The sequence below is a fragment of the Phacochoerus africanus genome, chromosome 8 (genome assembly GCF_016906955.1).
Source record: "Phacochoerus africanus isolate WHEZ1 chromosome 8, ROS_Pafr_v1, whole genome shotgun sequence".
In the NCBI taxonomy this organism is placed as follows: Eukaryota; Metazoa; Chordata; class Mammalia; order Artiodactyla; family Suidae; genus Phacochoerus; species Phacochoerus africanus.
The window spans coordinates 9,459,591-9,482,464 of record NC_062551.1 but is presented as its reverse complement, the minus strand read 5'-3'; the positions used below and the strand labels follow the sequence as shown (position 1 = coordinate 9,482,464).

Sequence of the window (22,874 nt, the reverse complement as noted above, 5' to 3'; positions counted from 1 at the left end):
CCTCTGCCAGAACTCGTTTTGGCTTTGTTTGCATTTATCTTTTAAACATGGAAGACTATTGATGGCACCTCACCAAGGTCATAACCCCATTGTAATCATTCATTTTTAATCTGGGAAAGAGTCTTGGAGGCAGTAAGACTCATCTCTATTTACTGGGATGCTCGAATGAAACTATACAGGAGACAGACGCTGGCTCACGCAACCCAGGAGAGCCCCGGCAGAGATGGGGAATGTGCAGTCTTTCTGCTTCCAAGGGCAGCAGCCCTTCATTGAAGATGGTTTTCCGTTTAATTATCCTTGAACTTCCTGTTGAAGGTTTTGAAAAATATGTGGTAGAGGCGGGGGTGGGGTGGGGTGGGGGTTCCGCTCCGTTTGTAAGTTGGGGCCTTTGTTAAAAGTGTGTCTTTGGACTCAGTCGGTTTATAGTGTTCAATCACCATTGTCTCTTTTTAAGGAGACTTTGTTTCGATGGATGTTGGCCCAGTAGAGTTTGCAGTCATCTCTGCGTGGTTTCCTCAGATTTCTACTAAAAACAAAAAAAAAACTTTATCAGAAGTCAGAGACTGGCGGCGTCTTACACCATTTTCTCTTTTTTTTTAGGTTTACAGACATTAACGATTCTTCAGGAAAGCTCGACTTCAGCCGCCTCTCGCCGTCGCACAGCGACTACTGGGCCATGCTGGCTTACAACCGGTCCAAGCTCTGCAACATCCTCTTCTCCAACGAGCTGCATCGCCGCCTCTCGCCGCGCGGGGTCACGTCCAACGCGGTGCATCCCGGCAACATGATGTTCTCCTCCCTCCATCGCGGCTGGTGGGTGTACACGCTGCTCTTCACCTTGGCCAGACCCTTCACCAAGTCCATGGTAAGTGAATAGCTGCCTCCAGTGCACCTCGTGGGACAGGTCCTCGGGAACCCAGGTACTTGCGTTTCCTGTGCCTCTCGCCTCTTGTGTCTTGAGTCTGGTCTTGATGAGCTCGTCGTCAGGCCTGTAAAGGCAGCGGGAATGGGCTCTTGAACACAGAGCGTCACTTTCGCGTTGCGTCTGTTTCTCCAGCAGGGTTGCGGAGACTCAGGTACAAGGTGTGCTTTTTTGATATTGTGTGACGTCTGTGGCTGAAAGTCTCGATGGAAAGAAGTTGTTTGCCTTTGATGTGATTTTGTTTCCCCCCAATAAGCACAGTGCTTTCAAAAGCGTGTTTTGTGTAAGTAGGTGAAAACCATGCATTTGTGACTGTTGACTTATCAGCAGATGTGATTCTTTTGTTTCCATTGAGTGTCTGTGTCTGATGTTCCAAATTCTTCTTTGAATGGGTGTAAACCTCTCCTGGAGAGTCCTTGGTGGGCTCGAGGTGCGTTGCATTCTTTACTTTCCCAGAGGTGAGGCCTTGTGGACACATCACACGACCGGGATTAGATTTGGAAGTGTTCCCTAAGGTAAGTGTCAAGTGTTTGCTGTTGGTCACACCACACCCATGTCTGGAAACGTCTTCCATGAGAGCATTTGAGTAGGAAGTAATTTGAATGAAGAAAGCACGTTTTACACAATACGGTCGGTATAGTATTTTCCAAAACACAAGGCTTTGGGAAAAAAAATTTTTTTCTTATTAGTGGACACCAGTATTCCAGGTAGCCAACCTTGACATGTAATCCTTGAAAATTACCCCTTCCTCAAGCACACTCGGCTTTTAGGGGTATCACAAACCCTGTCGTTAACACCCATGTTCTGGGCAGACGACCCCGTGGAGTGTGTGGCACACGCTGCCACCTGCTCCCGCAGTCGCTCCTGTCCACCGTCCTTGGCCTTCGTGTTTACAGATGCAGCACAAATCTTCTGAGCTAGCGAAAGTCAGTCAGTGCATCTTTTATTCTGATTCGCCCAGCTGGTCGCTATGCACAGTGAGAACATGTGGTCCAGTGAGAACATGTGGTCCAGCGCCTAGAGTTGAGCAGAAATGGGAGGAGCCCTGGGTAACGGGAGAGCGTGTGTGTCCCAGGATTCAGAGGCTTCCCCACTGCCTGGCTCTTCGTGACTGTGTAAGAGTAGCTTCTCCACGGGGGTGTCTTTGAGCACGATTTTGGTTTGTTCTCCGTTAGGTCCTTCGGTAGAGGTGATGAGCAGGAGAGCGGGTCTGAGCTGGTGCCGGTGCTGCTGATGGAGCCCGAATGGGGTGTTCACGGTCAGCGAGGGGGAGAGGAGAGAGGAGCATCCTTCCTCATTTCCCCCTGGCCCGGCGCCTTCAAGACCCCTGGGCCGGTCATTGAGTATGGTTTGCAATCTCTGGGTCTTGAATTTTCTCGCTTGGGTGTGATCACCGGCGGGAGCAAGGAACTCCTTTCTGTAACATCAGAGAGTCCGGATGTTCCTTCCTCTGGGATTTCCCGAAACAGAGGAATATGATGGGAAAGACCTGGAGGGGTGTGTGAGTACAAGGACTTTGCTGGGGCTGGCGTGGCCATCTCACCATGTGGTCTGGACTCCGTTGGCCAGGGCTCGTGGACGGAAAATGATGGAGAGGCTCGATCATGGTCTGATGCTTCACGTGGTCGTAACACGTCAGCATTTAGCTAGGTCAGTCCTAAGGGTCTGATCCTTGGCCTTCATAGGAGGAATTTTGAATGTGGCAGCACGTTAAGGCAGGCAGGCAACCATGCTGTGATCACAGAATATTGCTCTTGGGGTGTAACTATGGTCGGGATTTAAGCCAAGTGGAAAACCAGAGTGTGGCTTGGAAGCCAAGGCAGGAGTGTCGCCTTGTAGCCGGGAAGCCCAGGGAGTCAAGAGAAGCTCAGTGACTGCCACACCTGGAGCTGGTCCCAGAGATACCTGACACCCAGCGTGAATGGCTTGTTCCCCCTCCCCAGCCAGTATGCAGAGGCCTCGGCAGCCCCTGCCCTGGTCCCCAGTGCTCCAGTCAGGGAAGTGCCCACTGGGAGTAGTGTGGGCAACAGGTAGAACAAGAACTGGTCTCTGTGGCCCTGGGTGAGAGGGTCTGAGAAAATGAGCAGATAACCCTTGAGAAGGCTTGGAGAAAAATGGAGATGTCGCCAACCCCCTGATGCTCCGCCCCCCAGTGATTTGTTTTAAGTTGTATTGGCTGTGGTGGAATGTTCCACCAAAGGGCAGGGGAGGTGAGCCGTTAGCCTGTATTACAAAAGGGATGTGATGGGACTTCCTCGTGGAGGCAAGTGTGAGAAAGCTGTTTCCTGGGACAGTGGACCAATCAGCTCTCCTGCTTATGATCCTGATGGTCAAGCCCCAGCTCTTACCCTTGAGAATCAGAACAGCTTGGGCAGGGCACTTGACCTTTCTCAGCTTGTTACCTTCTAACCAAAATGGAGATAGTGGTTGGCGTGAGGATTGATGGTATTGGATATAACATCTGTGATAGCCTCATGCATTTAGGTATTGGGTGGTGTTGCTTAGACATCACCTCCATACGACTAAGGTTCATAAAGATGTGGAGTGGGAATTACGGACTTGTCACAAATCTCAGCCAGTCACTTCTCTTCCATGAAAATGGAGGACTCTGCATATAGGAGAGGACTCTGCGTGAGTCTAGATCTGGGATCTAGTATTTTGCTGGTCGGACAGCCTGGACTTCCTGGAAGGGTCAACCTTGTGTTTTCTCCTTCCTTACATGGCTTGGCCTTGTTTCCATCATGATAAGATATTATTCTGTGGATGAAGCGTGCACTGCTACCATTTTGACGCAAAGTATTTTTGGCCCTAAGCCCTGTAGCTGCATCCCATCCCCACCCTGTCTAAAAGTTGGATCTTAATGCTCTTGAAGACCCTCGGCATGGATGCAGTGTCCCTGTTACCCATCGTCCTTTCTGCATTTCACTTCAGAGTGTTTTCCTTTGGACCTGAGGGTTTCTGGAATGTACTTTCTGTTGTACAAGGTCAAGGAAACAAGAAACACAACCCGGCCTCGTGCTCAGAAGCCCTGCTTTCCTTCTCTGCTGCAGCTGGCTCCCTTAAGTGTTAAACAGCAGTATTCTAATATCAACGTCCCTTTTTTATTTGCTGTGACTTGCTGTGACAATGGTGATTTTAGTTACAGTAATTAGGTCACCCTTCATGGAGTCAGGCTATTTTAAGTGTCTCTTTAAGGAATATTGTTGCAGATCAGTAATTTTACAATTGGATGTTCTTGTGCAACTTTATTAAATGTAATCTGTCTTTTAAATGTTGCCCTTTTACAGTTATACATTTCTAATTGTTGCCATAAATGCATTATCACTTTGAAATTAATTAATTTTTCCATTTTGGCCGCCCGCAGTATAATAATCACTAATGAGAAACTCATAGGGATTAATTCTCAGCACAGTGACCCCTACTGGTAGAGCCATGCCTCTGACACCTCTTCCTCCAGAGGTCCAGAGGTCAGGATAGGCGTATGTAGATTCTGGTGGAACAGTGTTTTCCCCTCGTCCTTCCCATTTATAACAAAATAAAAACAATAGAAAAAAAATTGGAATAGTATTGTCTTAAAATACGGTTTTGAAAAAGATACATGGTTCTTTTTGTAACTTATTAAACTGAATTTCGCTGGAAGCTTTCTGGTTTACAAAGTCACATCCATCATATGTGGGTTATAGGTTTATTTTTCTTTTTTCTTTTTTTAAGTTGTATTTTTTTTTTTTTTTTGCTTTTTAGGGCCGCACCCATGGCATATGGAGGTTCCCAAGCTAGGGGTTGAATCAGATCTGTAGCTGCCGGTCTACACCACAGCCACAGCAAGGCCAAATCCAAGCTACATCTGCAGACTACACCACAGCTCACAGCAACGCTGGATCTTTAACCCACTTAGCGAGGCCAAGGATCGAACCCGCAACCTTGTGGTTCCTAGTCAGGTTCGTTTCCGCTGCGCCACGACGGAAACTGCAGTCTAGCTTTCTTGTTATTTACATACTCTAGAATTACATTTTGCATCTATGTGCATTAACATATATTGTATGTTAGTGCGTTTAATGTATTCATACATACATATTACCCTCTGGGGCTTAATTCACAAAACCAGGCCTATTGTATTATCTGGTGATAAAAGAGATTTTCAGCGGGAGTTTTGGCTATTTGCAGCTGTTGTCACACACTGAAGTAAGATGCAGTTTGGCAGGTACGCCCAGACACCATGATGCTTTATGTATCAGCGCATCTGTATTCATTTATTGCTCACAGCCATCCGCAATGTTAGGATCCCCTCCTTATTTTGCAATTAAAAAGCACAGGGCACCTACCCAACCTGCTCAAGGAAATGGAGTATCAGCTGGCAGGCCCTCCACCAGCTACTCCTCCACGTTCAATTCCTTTGTCACATGTACCACACCACCCCTGCCACGTTTATCGAGTCGTGCGGTTGTGTTTCCTTTTTAAAATGTTTGAAAGCACGTTCATGAAATGAATCCTCACGCCCCCCCCCCCCCCCCATTTTTCCCCCACACAAGCTCTCGGTCCTGGTAAAGGACCTGTCAGCTCAAGTTCCTAGGTCCAAGCCAGCTCTTTTCGATCTGTATGTAAATTGGAAGCTGATCACCATCTCGTGCCTCTTAGGGTGTTTTGTGCAACCAAATATTTGCATTGGCAGGTAACAGTAGAAAGAGTATCATGTGTTAGGGTAGCAAGAGCTTAGCAGATGTTTTAGGGAGAACTTTAGTTTCACATCATTTTACATTTAAAAAACGGCTTGAGTTTGTAGAACTTCTGAAACGATTGGGTTACGTTTCCCGTGGCCGTGTAAAGCCGGTCATTGTGCTGAGTTTAAACAGATGTGCGGCTCCGCTGCTAATGGATGGGCCTGCAGTGCTGGTTCTGTTGCACAGTTATAAATTATAACTAGGAAAAGCAACGGTGTCATTCTTCTAACCTTCGGGAAAGCCAAGCCGGGTAATTCTGCCCTTGACGAACCCGCTGCAGGGTGATTTATAGATGTACAATTTCAAACATAATGAAGGAGATAATAGATGTTGATTTGTTCTTTAAATTAGTATTTTAGAAAAATACTCCCCCCCCACCCCAGTACCCTTTAAATACCTGCAGCTGACTCCACTCTAGTTACTGTCAAGGACAACCCCCCCCCATGCATCTTTATTGGAACCTTGGAGTAGAAAAGCAGGGCCCTCTTTCTGTGTTGGGGGGGGGGGAAGGCAACACGATTTTCAGAGTGGAAATGTCAGCATATTCTTCACTAATCTAAATACTTGGAGGCTCCCGAGGGAGGCTTGAATTCCCTGGCTGCCTTGCTCTTGCCAGGACTCATGCTCCTGAAAAACAGACTCCTCGGACCCTTTGTGGTTGGGCCACCCTTGGGCTTTACTGCAGCGTAAAACCGGGACGTTATACCTGCCTCACGGGCTTGTGTTGAGAATTGAACAAGATCTTGCATCAAGAATGTGCGAGGTGCTCAGGAAACAGTAGCCGCTGTGGCTGCCACTGACCTGTATTGAGAACAAAAGGTCTTGAGCATCCGGCGTTTAGAACGTGCTCAGCACACAGTGCGCCTGTCTCATCACTGCCATCGTCATCATGAGCATCATTTGTCAGATGAGGAGGGGGTTCCTTTCCTTCCCTTTGCTCGCGATGCCCTTTCTCCTACCGAGGGCTCCATGTCCGTCACGGGGGCTCGACTGTCCCCGTGGACGTGAGGCGTAAGAGCACCAGCCCCGCCCGAGAAAGCGCCCGGGTGGCACCCAGAGTGGCAATCAGGATGGCCGGGCCTCACGGCGCCTGCCCTGAACCCTCCCAGTGGCCCGTTATTAGCCACCAGCAGTATCCCTTGGCTCTGAGCAGAGTCTCTCTTCCTTGTTGGAAACAAAGAGGCAAACATGCCTGGTTTTGTGGGGCGGGGGCTTGGCATGGCTGTCTTTTCTTTTCTTTTCTTTGCAGTGTTTTAAGTCTGGTTAGGCCTTTGTTCCCGAATGAGCGCCCGAGAGGGGAGAAAGTGACTATCTGGCCTTAATAAGTGTGACAAATTATTTAATGAACATTTAACCAAGATGTGAAATTCCCCCAGTTTTATCTTCCTCGTTTCCTTTTCTTCTGCATCCCCGCCGGCCCTTGAGGAGCACAGAGCCTCTTTCTCACTCTCGGCCCCGCTCTTTTATTGCTTTTAAGTCAGCGCTGCCTTCTTTGATCCTCCCCTCCGGTTCCCTTTTCTCCAATTTCATACTTCTTTCCAGTGATTTTTGGCCGCAGCGCAGTTTCAATCTTGGAGGCCAGCGCGATTCAGCAGACGCCAGGAGCTTGTATGGCCCCGCAACGATGTTTCTGATGTTTCTGAAACGTTTCTTCTCTGAACCTTGATTTTCATGTCCCTCACCGGACATGGGACATGTTGATTTTTCCTCCTGAGGCGGAAGGTAATGTTTTTCCAGCGGCTGTAACCAGAACCTGAATCTGGGGTCCGAACGGTTCAGAAGCTGCAGCCCACACCCTCACTCCCCCTTACGACTCTGTAAAGGAATATGTTGAAAATCACTGGGCGCCGTGTCCCCCTGTTCCGTGAGGACCTACTAAGTGCCAGCCTCCCTGCTTGCGGGGTGGCGTCTTTCTGTCTTGCCTCATGAGATGTCATTTCAGAGTTTGCTGGAATCACACAGTTGTGTGTCTCGGAGCAAGGCACGTGCTCTTTCTGGGCCTCATTTTTCTTATCCGTAAAGTGAGTCACTTAAGCAAGATGAGTTGTCCCACAGGTTTCATATTTTACAGTGGAGTTTGAAAGGAGCTTTTTTACAAAGGAGACGAATGCAGCTTCACCCCTTTTATTCTGCAACCTCCAGATGAGAAGCAAACCCACCACCGCCGTAGACTGTCGCCAGCATTTTATCAAAGAATGGACATTTTAATGCCAAAAACCGTAGGCGGGACATATCATGAGACAAAAAGCAGCCTTTCAGTTGAGTGCTTTCGACTTCAGGGAAAACCACTTCAGGGCTGCCTTGGCCGTTGTTCTCATTGTTGAAAATGCTGGGCTTCCTCTTGGGAGTGACTGGCCTAGAAGATTCCAAAGATACTGTTTCAGCTCCAGAATCCTTTTGTGCATCTTTTGAACCCCAGGGTTCCAAACTTTCAGTTACTCTGACTGCATCTCAGTTAACTGAGTAATGAGCCGGAGGGCGGGGGTCGGTGCAGGAAGTGGGGGGGGGGGGACCCACTGTGAAACGCAGATCCATCCACACTTGCCAGCTTGGGGTGAAGGGGAGCATGACAGTCCTGGGCTGGATCAGGGCCTAAGCTAACCTAGTCCATAGGTCTCTTCTTCCTCGTAAGCACCTATTTCAGCCTGTGCCCTTGAATAAATATGACACCCCATCCACCTCTCTCTCAGATTCTGTGTGTCTGGGACCCAGGCCCTCTGCTTTGGGGTCATCTTGAAAGTTGCAGTCAAAGTATCAGCCAGGCTGTCCCCACTTCAGGGCTCAGCCGAGGAAGGGCCTGCTTCCCAGCTCTGGGCTGGTCGGCCGAGTTCAGGTCCCGTGATCTCGTGGGCTGAGGATCTTGGTTCCTCTCTGCCTGTTGGCTGGAGGCCTCTCTCTTGGTCCCTTGCCACCTTGGCTCCCCCGTTGTGACAGCTTGCTTTATGAAAGTATGAGAGCCAAAGAGAAGAGAGAGTCCACCGGCCCGGAGGTGGCACAGCCCCGTGTGACCAGGTGCACAGAATGGCCCTCTCTTCACTTTTGCCAGTTCTCTTTGTTCCAGGCAAGGCAGTGGGCCTGAGCCACGTTCCCAGGGAGAGGATTTCACTGCGGGATCACTGCCAGGAAGCAAGGGGTGTCAGGGCTGTCTTAGAGTCTGCCTGTCATACTTGAAAAGCCAGTTTTATTTGGTCTTCTTGGGGGGGTGCCTTTTGGTGGCAAATTTACTCCCAGACCTTGCTGGTTCTTGGCCTCGAGCCGCAGTGTTTGTTACCAGTGCTGGTATCTTGGCTTGCTGTTCTCCTGTTTCATCCTTGCTGTGTTCTTGTCTTTCCTCGTTCTGAGCTGAGAGGTACCAGATGCACCCATTTCAGAAAAAACATGTATATATTTATGCATTTTTTGTCTCATGATGGGAGATAAGATTTAGTCCTTTAATAAGAAAGGATATGAAAAGAATAAAGAAACCCGTGGATTATGTTTCTAAAGTCAAGTATTTATTTTCATGCTGCTTTAGTAGGGGTTGGAGAGGAATGTTAATCAGTGGCCTACACTTTCTTTCTGAAGAAATACCTATTCCCAAGATTTGGATTGAGTTTAAAAAATTGACCGGAGATTCTGGTCTTTTTTAAGCCATAAAAGTAGATAAGGTTCACCAATCATGTCAAAACCCTGTAGAATGTTATTCTTATTCCAGACTATGAATTGTCTCCATAATTTTGGTTGTTATAGTTTGGGTGGTCTGTTGTTTTGTTTTGTTTTTAATAGGAATCTAAGAAAGAAAACTTCTATTTTGCTATTTGCAGAAAACAGATTTTTGAATGTGAAGTTTGATTTTCATATTCTAACACTATTCCTGTTAAAATGTGTAATAAACTAGCGTATTTAGTAATATTCCAATTTCCCCTATGAAATATCGAGGCTTTTTACCAAGCTGGGGATTTCTGCTTCTCTCCATGTAGCACCTTGTAGAGGCTCTCCCTCACTGGAAACATTTTATCCTTGGGTTTCATATGATGGGGTCTCTTTAATCATTTACATTTTTGAAAAAAAGAAAGTGAAATATTCTTTATGAAGCCAAAGTCATCTACGGGAGTGCATGGTGTTTGTTCAGCTGGATATCTTATTTATTTGAAGTACTAAGAGAAATCTCTCTTGACTGCTCAAAAAAGGGAAGAATAAACAGTAAGAGTGTCCAAGTCATCTGAGCCAGAGAGTCCCTCCTTTCACAGAAAAGTTATAAAAAGTATATCTGCGAGATCCAAAAAAAATAACTGTATATCAACTACTGAGACCTTCATAATGTTTTCTTAGTATTCTCACTCCTTAAAAGAAAAAAAAAAAAAAAGCCCTGTAAAACCTAGGAAGGTTAGAATTTTTTTAAATGTATTTTTAATATTCTAGGCAGGTGACTGCAGTCAGTCTGGTTTTACTTCTTACAGCACCTTCCCTGGCTGGCGTGCTGGCATGCCTGTGTGCCATCCGTCTCTTTGCTGATGCTCTGTGTCGGTGAAAGACCAGGTCACACAGTTAGAATGCTGAGATCTCAGCATCAACCCCGGCACATTTCCCAGAGAGAAGACACCAAGATGTTGCAAAGAAAAAAAGAGTCACAGTGTATTTCAAAAGGGGATTTCTGGAGCACACCCAGTCGTGAAAATGAGAGGGGTCTTCTCCCCTCATTGTCTCCTTTGCAGCCATTGGCGATGGGCTGCCTGTTTCTTATGGGTGAAGAGGGGGGATCACAGAGGGTTCCTGTCTGCTGAGCCTGGAGGGATCTCATTTCTGCTGCCGTGTGTTTTCCCCATCAGCCGTAAGCTTGTTTTGTTACATTGCCCGAAGCCCCTTGTTCTCAGTGCCAGGTTCAAGGCTCTGCTGGGTTCATGTTCGAACCCAGAGTGGAGGCCTTTTTTAGTCAAAGCCAGAATCAAAAACGAGGTAGAAATTTGGCTTATCTTTGCCAAGCCCACCTGTCCGTTGGCAGCCTCCGTGATGGTCTGTGGCGTGTGGATCTGACACGTGTTCAGAGTAGAGGGAGGTTCGCTGGGAGTGCTCCCTGTGTAAGTGTGTGTTCTCTAGGCTCCCAGGACAGAGCAGCCAACATCGACGGGAACCACGGCTCCCATTTATCAGGGCTCACCTGTGCCGAGAGCCCCTCTCCGTTCCTCCCGTGCATTGACCCATTCAGTGCCCACCGCCCCTCTAACTGAATGAGGAGAGTGGGCAGAGGAGAGCATGGGGGCCTGTCGTGCCAAAGAAGAATGCATTGCAGTGTCTCAGAAAGGCCAGGCACGGGCTTCCGAGTCCTGGCCCTTCTTCCTGGTGCCCCCGTCATCACCGGCAAGTGACGCTACCTCTGTGGACCTGGGCTTGTCCTCATCTCTGCCGCAAGGGGAAACTAGTTTCCACATCTTGAGGTTGTTGGAGGATGAGGGCACAGGCCAAGCCTACGGCATGTGCTGGTTTTCTCTGTATCCTTCCAGTCAGTGGGACCTTTCCTGAAATCTCACTGCCATCTAAGGACATGTAGGGAGCTCTTGTCCAAGATCTTGTCTGTCATTTGGCCCCCAAACGTATCAAGCCACTGCTCATGAGAAATGCCCTTTAACTCTGAACTCCCAGAAAGACCCCTGAGGAGCTACCACAGTATCTTCCTCTTGACAATGCAATTATAACAATGTATTGTTGCAGCTCCTCATCCGATTTTGTGCTTTTTCAAGTCATATTAATGCCCATGATGGCATTTCAGCTTCCTTTGGTCTTTAGTGACTGTACTACATTTTGTTCCCTTGTTCTATGCTTGTTCTTAAGTCACCTTAAACCTGTTTTTGGAAGCAGCTTCGATATGAATTAATAACATGATTTAGTTTGAAGTAGAGGCATATTCCATTGATTCTTTTAATAACGCTGGCCCCAAAGCAACTTTCTCTCCGTCTGTACTTTTGGACATAGGTCTGTATGGTCCGTGTTCAACCAAAGAGATTTTACAACACCTTTGAAAAAAGTGTAGCAAAAGCATCTGCTCTTCAGAACTATAAACCTTTCACCTTTTTTTCTTCTCTGTGTGATTTACATAATAGTAGTTACGATTGCTGTGAGCAGTGTGCCTGTTGCCAGGATAGTAGACTTTTAATCAGACATGAATGAGTATGTGTGTATATTCATTCACAGTTCTTTAAGGGCTGGGTCAATAGATATTTGTCCCTTTTTTTTGGTCTTTTCCCCTGTGCCCAGTATTGTTTTCCAGGAAGCTATTCGTATCTTAAAACTTACCTTTGTGAAAAGTTTCTGTATTTAGTACTCGGTGAACTGGGGCTGGTTGAGAAAGACAGCGGGACCGAGCGAGGGCAATGCACGAGGCCCCATGCTGACAGCAGGAACTCGGTACGTGGGTTTGTCTGTTGCTGTATCAGGCAGATCGGCATGTGTACTTAGAAACTCTGTTTGTGAAGTGGAGGAGGAGGAGAGAAAGCCAGCAGGTTCAGCCCACTATTTGGATCCTAAAGCCTTTAAAAAATTCTGTGTTGATGAATAAAACATTTTAATCAGAACCATATCAACACTGATCAATTTTTTTCATGGGAGTCCAATACAGGGTGAATTCCATTAAGTCAGTGAAATACCTGATCGAGTTGTAAACGGTACAAGATGGTTATGTTGTTGCTTTTTCATAAATTTATGTGCCTGAACTCCTTTTCCCAGGACCCCCCTTTTTTGGCGTCTCTTTGTGATGGCTGTTTCAACCAGAAATAGGTGTTCTTCATTTGCTAAAAGACCAACCCTTGTTTCTTTGCTGACCTCTGAGAAATTCTTCTGCAGGTCCACTCCAGTATTGTCGGGTTTCTCAGTTAGCCAGACTTGGTCTCTGTACATGTTGATGATCAGATTCCTTCCCAAACGTCCAAAGCCTTGGTTGACTCTGGGGTCTCTTGCCTTTTCTGTGTCGCGGCAGAGCGAGTAACCAAAGCCAGATCAGGGCGTCTGTCCTGCTGTTCCTCCGGAACAGTATCTTTCAGTGTCGCTCACTTGCCGACTTGTTGAGGTCGCAGCCCACTGTGCGTACACCTGGGCGTGTGCACGTGTATGTGTCTCTGTGTGTGACATGTATGTGTGTGTGCGTGTCCGAAACAGAAGTTCGGCGAAACAGTCCTCTCACCACGGGCCGTGTCCTCTGCTCGTTTCCTCCGGGGTGAATTTCGCTGTTTAAAGTGCTGATAGTGGCCCAGGTGTACCCCTCGTGGGTCACCGCTCACTCTGTCAGAATCTCCCCTCTGAAAATTTCTGCTCGAAAACCGTTGGCTCTGGGCCCATCCAAGGAGCGTTCATCCCGTGCTGACGTTGGGGCAGAACATTCGAAAGTGAGCACATCCTTTCCCTTGGCCTCTGGGTGCTTACGTTCAAAGGGCTGGAGATGGGAAGGAGCTTAGAGTGAGGCCAGGTGGGACCGCCCCAGCATAGTGCTTTTCTGCCTTGGGGGTGGACCTGAGAGTCGTCAGGCGAAGCTGTCTCAGGGAGATGACAGGCAGGAGGTGAGCATGTAAGCAGGAGGGGGAGAATGACCTTGCAGCCGTGAGGGCCGGGGCTAGGACCAGGGACAAGTGGAAGAGGGTGCTTCAGAACCTCAGGAATCAAGCCAAACAAGGTTTTAGTGCCGTGTTTCAAAAAAATCAAATACATGCCAAAACGCCATGATGTACAAAGTTCCAGGTTTTATTTTTATTTATTTATTTTTTTTGTCTTTTTGCTATTTCTTGGGCTGCTCCCGCGGCATATGGAGGTTCCCAGGCTAGGGGTCGAATCGGAGCTGTAGCCACCGGCCTACGCCAGAGCCACAGCAACGTGGGATCCGAGCCGCGTCTGCAACCTACACCACAGCTCACAGCAACGCCGGATCGTTAACCCACTGAGCAAGGGCAGGGACCGAACCCGCAACCTCCTGTTTCCTAGTCGGATTCGTTAACCATTGCGCCACGACGGGAACTCCGTTCCAGGTTTTAAATCCAGGTAGGATCCTTGTTACAGCAAAGGCTCGAGCAATGAACATGGATTTCTGGTGAGACGGGAGCTGAAGGAAAAAAAAAAATACACTGCAGGCCTGGCTGTGGATCAGGGCATCTCATGATTTCATATTCAAATTGATGATGAGATGTGCCTGCTGTGGCACATTGGGTTAAGGATCCGACTGCAGTGGCTCAGGTTTGATTCCCAGTCGGATGCAGTGCTTTCAAGATTCTGGCCTTGGCGTGGTTCTGAGGAACTTCCATGTGCTCTGAATGCGGCCGTGAAAGAAAATCGTGATAGTTACGGTAAGACGACGACGACGATGGTGACAGCAGAACGTACCACTTGTTGGGCAGGTGCTGTGTGCCACGACCTGGGCTCGCGCCTTATCTGTTGCTCACATTCGAGTCTTTGGGCGGTATTCCCTGTTACTACCAAGAAAGCTTGGAGGAAGCGAGCAAGCTGTTGAAGGTGGTGGCGTGGAGATTCAGGCCCTTCCCCGGTGGAGTGAAGCACCGAGTGCCAAGGCCCTACCGCCTGCGGTCGCTCTTGGCTTTCACTGTCCCTGGCCTGCAGAGAGGCCATTCTCACGACAGCCAGGAAGTGAGTTGAAAGAGGCAGAGTTTTCTTAGCCTAAAGACCAAGAGAGAGGCTGGAAGAATGGACCCTTTAGAAATCCTGTGAGCTGGTACAGAGACAGCACTGAGGACCAAGAGGCAGGAGAAATAATGCTCTTAATGTTGCAAAAGTAGAAGTGGAAAGAACTTCCCGTGTGGTAACCGAATATGGGAGGTAAACAGAAAGACGACATATGGATACACACATTGTGGCTGAATTTGGTGAGATGCCCACATATGCGTGCATGCAGACGCACGAGCGCAGGAAAATATCTAATAGTTATGTTTTATTTAGGGCATAACAAATTATTATCCTGTCTTTTTAAAAGCAGTTGGCTTAAATTCTTGCTTAAGGATATCTGATGGAGTTAATAGGGGACTATATTTTAACGTAACATATTTTTCATTCAGCTAGGTGTAATGTTTATTTCTAGAAGTAATTACTAGAATTGCAAACCACTTCAGAAACATCTTAACATGTCTTTTTTGGTGTTACCACTTAATGAGTGATGTAAGACAGCGTCTAAGGAGAGAATATTTAGAATATCTACACATGTCACTTGCAAAATCTATCTAAAAATGATCTTGCCTATTCATTATTTAAATAGCTGTGGCCTTTTAGTGAGTACCAACACTAACAAACCGTGTACACGTGATTTAAAGTATGTAATGAGATTTGCAGTGCCATCTGATGATGAAACTACAGAATTAGTGAGCACAGCATTGACCCATCATCCTTATAAAGAGCTGTTTGCATTGTGACCAGGCAGGATGCTCACCCCCTTATGGGCTGGCAGCATGTCTGCAAGTGATATCTTAACCGATGCCCCCGGAAGGATGGTCTACCTGATGCTGGAGTGCCCCTCGCAGTGTGCCTGCCTCTGATTTTAATCTGTGCACCCAGGAGAGTTGGCAGTGTTCAGACCCGCTGGTGCTGTGCTGACTGTGCATGTCCGCCCCCCTCTTGTTCATTGTGTTACTGTGGTCCTCATTAAAGGCCTTTCTCACATCTCTGATGGTGGTTCTTCCAAAGCAAGATTGTCCCAGGGCAGCAAAAGCTCTCCTGCCAATATGCCCCTTCACCACTTTGAATGCAATGGCAAAACACTTTCGCATTCAGTCCAGATTAGCCGCTGGTTCTCTAGGTGCTTTCAAGGTAATGACTCATCACAGTTCTTGGGGCACAGAGCTTCAGCATGCAAGGGTCGCTTTGTGACTTAAGTGTCTGTCCTGAGCAAGTGAAGGTGAATTCCACCAAAATCAGTGGAAGGAAAGACAAAAAGCTCTTTTTACCTGACTTAAAAAAAAAAAAAAATCACAGATCTTTATTTCCCAAATGCTAAGCTTTCTTTTGGGAGATCTTAATATTTCGGGGATCACAGAGGGGAGCGTGTAAACAGAACGTGAACTTAGCCCTTTCACTGGACTCAGGAACTTTCCTGACTCCCTTTTTCTCCATGAGGAAACTGAGGAATCCCCCACAGATGAAGGGGCACAGCTTGATCTGGTCCAACCTGGTCTAGAGACTCTGTTTCAGTATTTATTCCACCTCCCCTGATTCCCTGCCATTGATTCAGCACCTTTTGGCTTAAACATTTACTTATCTTTGTATCCCATGTCTAGAGTATATGTGGTCTTACATTAAATTAGCATTCAGCATTTGCTAGACAGAATATAAGTTTATAAAATTTAATCAACAAGCAGAATATATATCAACCAGTTTTAGCATTAGTCGTATGGTATTAAAAATGTATGGGACTTCCCTGGTGGCTCAGCGGTTAAGGATCCAGTCTTGTCACTGCTATGGCTCGGGTTGCCACTGGGTGCAGGTTTGATTCCCTGGCCCAGGAACCTCCACATGCCATGGGCGTGGCCAAAAAACCCAGTACGTATATATGCACAGAAATACATGTGTACACTCATATCACTACCGGTGGATGCCAGTAGGTGGCGCTCTGTTTCACCCGTGGGTGGCTTAGCCTGGAATTGGCTTGTAGAATGTGGCAGGAAAGTGATGGAATGACTAGTGCGTCTTTCGTGGGCCTCGAGCAGATGAAAAAAACCTTCATTCCCAACAGTTTCCATTCCCCATGTCACCTCCGTATTTAATTTACTTCACTTACATGACTACTTGAAGTTTTCCCAGGTTAGTTGCTCCTATTAATTATAACCTAGAGGGGTAGGATTAGTAAACGAGTGGATTATACTTTCTAAAGGGAGGCCAGTGGATGATGACATGGGAAGAGCTGATCTGCCAGCAGCTTGCGTGATGGGGTGAACTGAGGGCACCTGAGCCATCTCAGGGGCCCAGGTTGTCATAACCTAGAGGTTACCCAGGCCATGACCTTGCATTTAGAGAGTCAGAAAGTGAACCCTGGATGTTAGGCGACTGTTTCAAGTTCTTACCAAAAGAGGGTGTTTCCGCAGCACAATGAAAAGGTTTCGCTCAAGTGGCCCGTCCAGTGTTTGGAATGAATGCGTATTTCTTGTGTGATTGGATATTTCAGTGGCTGGAGAGCTGGCATTATGCTATAAATTCAGTCAGTCGGTTTTCTGCGTCTCCTGAGTAAAGGGCTATGATAGTCGAGCATTTTTGCCTTCATCCCAAGAAACACCTTTCCTCCTCCTCCTCCTCTTCATCTTCTTCTGGGTCTCCAGCCACGGAGGTCAGGACTGCTATTCTCTGTGTTACTTGGTTTTGCTTTCCTTCCAATTCATTGATCTGTACGGTCTATACGCGTGAGTGAGTGTGGCGCGTGCTTTAGTTGTGAGCTCTCAGACGTCAGTGCCTTTTTATGGAGCAAGATTTACCTTTTGCACTTGCATGCGCTATTATTACAGGCTGCTGGTGTTGGGATGTTCTTCTAGTTTAAATGTGGGTAAGTATTTTAAAAGGATGTCAGTGGCTTGTCTACATTCTCATTCAGCCTGAAGGCCTTCTTGTTGTTACAAAGGAAACATTGCAGGATCCAATTTAAAAAAACTCAAGAGGTTGGGCTTTTCTTGTGGTGCAGTGGGTTAAGGATCTGGTGTTGTCACTGCCGAGGCCCAGGTTCCATCCCTGGCCCAGGAACTTCCACATGCTGTGGGTGTGGCCAAAAAGGCCCTGCCAAAACAAAGCCCCCCAAATTCCAAGAAATGACATATAATAGAATAAATGGCTTTCTCCCAAACCTCTTACCACCACAGAGCTCCTCTAATCTGATATTGGAATATCTCAGAACCACCTTTGATTAGCTTGTTCTTACTTTGCTTTTTTTGTTAATTAATTGCCCCCAAATTAGCTGCATAGGAACTTGGGTGTTGCTTTGATGCCTACCGAGCTCTCTATTCAGTTCTAGAAGCGATTTTATTTTGAAAGTCTTTACCTGTCAGTCTCAGCAGCTTCTGTCTGTTCAGGACAAACACACACCTCTCCGGGACCTCTCACAGCGTTGGTGCTGCAGCTCCATGCGGGGTATGTAATGGGCGAGGGGAGTCACAACTTGGGGTCCCTGTAGGCAGGTTTCCCGTCTTTCCAGACATCTGCCTGCCTGCACACGTATTTTTATTGACATACACGGTTAGGGAAATTAAATAAAGCAGCATTTTAAAAACTATTTCAAGACCTAGAGAAATACCTAATTGTTTCTCTTTGTGTACATCCAGAGCGATGTTCCTGCAGCAAACGACTACATATTCACATTGGCTTCCTCCCCGCCCTTGAAATTAATCAAGTGCGGATGCTGCGTTAACTTTCTCAGCTGGGAACCACCAGCCCACAGGACTCCAGGCTCATGTGATGTGCCGAGAGTTAAACACAGGGACCCCCGAGTATGGAGGTGACAAGAATATTCATAAAGTCAGGCTACGCGCGTCCCTGGAAGGGAATACGGCAGCAGGCGGTGTTTCTCTGGTGCCCATAAAACCAGCTCCACACGGCAGCTTGATCTGTGGGTGATGGGGATTTTGCTGATGATTTTAAAAATCAGGGCTAGTTTACTCTTATTGTTTTTCGGGTATTTTAGAATATACTTTTACATGTGGTTTTAAACTGTTGCGTCTCTAGCAGGAATTAGATTGAGTGCCATCATTTCTCTGGCGGTCACTTAGCCCCCCCTTAACCAGCCCTCTCTGCGGTCACTTTGCACATTCATGGTGACTTTTTGCATGAGTTCGTTCTTACTTTTCCCGTGGGGCCTGGCGTGGGGTGGGGTCTCCTTGCAGCAAGGTAACGTGGGAATGCATATGGCACAGGTGAGGTGTCCATCAGTAACCTGAGGAAGTGGAAAGCCACCCACAGATTCTCAAGGTAGCCTGTGAAATCTTCTGTTTGTCTTTAAGAAGCTGAATCAGGACAGAAGCCAAGAGTCACCGACATCATTGTCCTGCTTTTCAGTAGGTTCCCAGTTAGCAGCTTGTATACCTGCATCTAAATGAGCGTCATTAGCGTATGATAAGTCCCATTCATTCTCCTGCTTGAACTGATGGCGGGTGACACTACCAGATAGATTAAGTGCTCCTTGGCAGGCTCTGCTTCCCAGAGAGTCCACGTGGCTTTCCGTTGAAATCGTCCTGAAAGGGGCGCCCGCCTTTAGAGCAGCCCTGTATCGGGAGCATCCTCACGTGAGTGTCCTTTGGCGTGTTTTCAGAGTTGCAGGGTGACTCCGGGAGGGCAGAGAAGAAGCACTTGTTGGGTGTGAGGCCGTGGACCGAGTGCTTTTTGCGTGTCCTCACACGTCCTCTGCGTCCACAGGTAAAGTAGGGTTTGAATTCTCGGACCCCTTTACAGGCACGGGCAGCGCCAGCCGTGCGTGAGCGGCCTCGCGCCTCTTGCTAGAAAGCGGCAGAGCTGAGCTGCTGACCCTGCCCAGGGCAGCTCACTGCTCCTGGAAGCGCGCCAGGGCTCCTGCGGTTCCACCCCTGGCCCCAGGGCTGAGCTTGGTTTCCTGGCTTTTCTCCTCTGGGTCGAGGGTGGTAGGACTGCCCGGGAGCTGGCCCGCCCCTCGGTCATTCGGGAACCTCGGTGGTCAGGAATCGGATCGGGACGTGTTGTGAGGATTGGTCCCATCCTGCCCTTGGACGTGTTGTGACCTGAGGCCTGGAAACCTCGCAGACTGGAGGCTGTGGGGGGGCTGCCCTTTCTGCCGGCAGTGGGGCGGTTTGCGCTCTGTCGTTGGCGCGGTGGCTTTCAGGTGAACAGCGCGTCTTTCAGTGCCCTCCTTCCAGCCCTTCGCTGTCCTTTCCTCCTGAGATACCAGTGCTTCAGGTGCCCAGATTGCTGCACACCCGCTGGCCGCTAGAGCCAACTCAGGCAGACACGCAGAGGTTGCCTGTTTCTTGTGTAGAACACCAGCCCGAATAACTCCGGTTTTGCAGTTTGTCAGAGAAAAAGCTGGTGTGGCGTTTGCAGATTTGTCCAGTGACCGGCGACAACTTTGCTTCTCAAGAACCAAAGAATAGGGACTTTCCACTGTGGCCCAGTGGGTTAAGAACCTGACCTAGTGTCTGTGAAGATGCGGGTTTGATCCCTGGCCTTGCTTAGTGGGTTAAGGATCTGGCCTTTCCATGAGCTGTGGTGTAGGTTGCAGACGTGGCTTGGATCTGGGGTTGCTGTAGCTGTGGTGTAGACCTTGACTGCAGCTCTGATTCGACCCCTAGCCTGGGAACTTCCATATGCAGTGGGTGCAGCCCTTAAAAAACAAAAAGAAAAAAACTAAGCAAAAACAAAATAAAAACAAAACAAAACCCCCAAAATCAAAAAAACTAAAGGTAGGCTTGACTGCTTTTAAAATACGACGTGTAATATATTCTGAACCAATCCAAGGACCAGAAGACGAGGTGGTGGGATTCTTGAGCAGTTCTGATGACGTTAAGTATTAGGTGGCTGCTTTATTTGGACTGGATTTTGAATGTGCTCCATTATATTAGGAAGTATCACCGGCATCTCCTTGCAAGTTTGGGAATATTTTCCCTGAGGATGATGCTGCAGGACACAGGGATATGAATGTTGCTCACCTCATTTGCCACAGTCTTGCCACGGGTACAAGGAGGCCAGCAACCCATGTTTCAGCCCTTACCCGTGGGCGTGCAGCCCAGTGTGGGTGATAACCTGCTTACGGCTCTGTTGTCTTCTGTGTGAGTTTGGTCCTATAAGAAACGTGTAGAATTTCATGTCTGATAGATGATACATAATTAAAATAAAACATGGATGCATGTCGCACTCTCCATGAAAGCTGACCTTAGCTTTCCCAAAGGAGTCTTTTAAATCAGAAAGCCCCCCCTGCCAAATCCTACGTTCCCTGGGCTTTCTGTCCTTGACACAGGCTCCACCAGCATTCTGAGTCACCAAGCACTATTCTCGCATTGTCATTTATCCAAATGAGGTCCTAATTAGTAAGGCTGGGAAGAGGGCAGAAAAGTGGGAGGATGTTTGGAAAGGGTCGAGAGTTCTGGGCATGAGAAACCCATCTTAGCAGGCCGGCTGTGTGTGCAGTTGATCGTGTTTTATGAAAGACGAACTAAAGAGAAGCCAAACAGGGCTCTTTGCAAGGATCCCTGTGTGAGTACATGTCTCAGCCGGTGATGGGCCAGGAGCAGCTGTTATTTCAGCACAAAGCTGTTTTCAAAATCAGAGCCACTCGCACTCCAAAAACCCTTACCGGTTATGCCCGAGTCCCTTCGATGTGCTCTGTGTAAAAACATAGCGCCAGGAGATGGGACATGCCCTATGAATTATCCCTTATTTATTATCATCCAGCCCTCCCTTTTTCCATCATGCTTGAGAACTACGGGCTAGAGCAGTTCTTAATACTCTATTTATTTTAGGGGAGGAAAATGTTTTTCTTGAACCACCACATTCATGCAATACCAACTGCTGGCAGTTTCCCCAGCATTTAAGGAAATATTGTTGTAAGGCTTTTATGTTCTGTACTTCAATCAGCCAGAGCCAGCAGTATCCCAACAGAAGGACCCTCAACAGACCATTTTTAGCATTTTGCTACAATTAAACTCCTCTGGTTTTAGCCCTCAGGCAATTTAGTACCTTTTTACATATGCACATTATGAACTTTTGACCAGGGTCTAACAGTCGTATATTAGAGCGCTGTTCTTGAAAGCAGGCTTAACAAGTTCCTCTGAGTATTGCACTTGGAAGCCAGTTGTGGAAAAGGTAATTGAAGCAACTTGCAGCGCGGCCATTCAGAAGCTCAGCGATGATCCGAGCCATCTCTCTCTCTCTCTTTCTCGCTCGCTCGCTCTCCTTTTTATTTTTCCGCCCCCTCCTTGTTTCCTCTGGAAGCTGGTAGCAAGAGCTTTCAAAGTCCGTGATTGATCTTTTATTCAGTAGCTAACGAGGGCTGTGATTCTATTAGTGCGCTACAAGGCAAGGGAACAGTGATTTAATGAAGTGTCTGGTGAGCCGGCCATAGATTTATCCTGTTGTCGCTAATTTGCAGGGCTGTGGCGAGCAGAAAGGAAACTGTGCTCGCACCGCTATTAAGGAGGCATTTCCTTGGTAAATTGTTGTAAGGTCAGGTACAGTTATCTCAGCCCCGGCAGTGCCTTCCCCCTCAGTGTCTGCAGATGACAGCCTCCGTGCTGAGCGCGCGCTGGAGCGGAACCGGGAGATCAGAGGTCCGTCTCCGAGTCGCCCTGAGCGGCGGCAGGAGCCGATGAACTGCCAAGCAGGAGTAATAGAGTCATAATTGGTGATTAGAACTGGAAAGGTGCAATAACATCTTAATACAAACTGGCGTATGTTATAGTTACTGTCAGTTGGTGTAAACTCTCCCCGCCGCCGCCTGGACCAGTTCCCTTCCCCTTGATTAGCTCTGAGGATGGAGGCAGCAGCTGCCAGGACGGCCATGCCAAGAGCATCCAAACCATGTCGGTGGTCCTAGGCCTCGCCCCATCCTGGCTCTTTCTCTTGGGCATCAGCACTTGGCCCCCTCGGAAGCCACCATGGTAACCTTTCCCCACGGGTCTGGGAGAACTGGCATGTCACAGCTGGCCTCCAGTGTCCCTTCGTCCCAGGAGCAGGGACATTTATGCACCCTAGCTTGGAGGCTCTTTGGACTTGTATTTGCCTTTGCAAAGGGGAGGGATTTGCCTCATGTCACATCCCTTTCCCACGGCAGTCCTGTGTTCACCGGAACAGATTTGGTCTTGCTGTGCCAGGAGGAGCACAGGAAAGAAGATAAATACGCAACATGAAAGGAATTTGCATTTGAGGTTGACATTTTGCAGAACGCAAGGGGCTATTTCAGGTGCAGTGCACCTGCTCGAGTGCCCTTGCAGGTATGTGTAGGTGGTGGCCGTCCGTGGGAAAGGCTAATTGAAGGAATTCTTTTACGAGTCTTCATGAAATGCCAAGATAGCTGAAAGGACATCCCCTTAAAAATCAAGGTGTCCATTTGCAAATTTCTGTGTGGCTGGAGATTTTTGACACTCCATTGTTATTCTTTAAATTCATAGAAGAAGAAGCTCTCTGGCATTGTCCAGATGTGATGAGTAGCAAGTATTTGGGATAAGTATAGCTGGCTGGTCACTTGTTTGGTGTCAGGTGGGGTCAGGCAGGGCCCAATGAGAGGAGATGATGAGACAGTGTGTATGGATGCACTTCACATCTGGCACATAGCA

General features: G+C 47.8%; 1 protein-coding gene across 1 annotated transcript in view; it reads left to right on the top strand.

Moving 5' to 3' along the window:
• The window catches only part of WWOX (WW domain containing oxidoreductase), a 957,466-nt gene that overhangs the window by 285,113 nt on the left and 649,479 nt on the right, over nucleotides 1-22,874 (top strand). Inside the window, exon 8 of the mRNA XM_047790837.1 lies at nucleotides 601-865. Coding sequence (XP_047646793.1) covers nucleotides 601-865 — 265 coding nt within the window. The remainder of the gene's footprint in view (nucleotides 1-600; nucleotides 866-22,874) is intronic.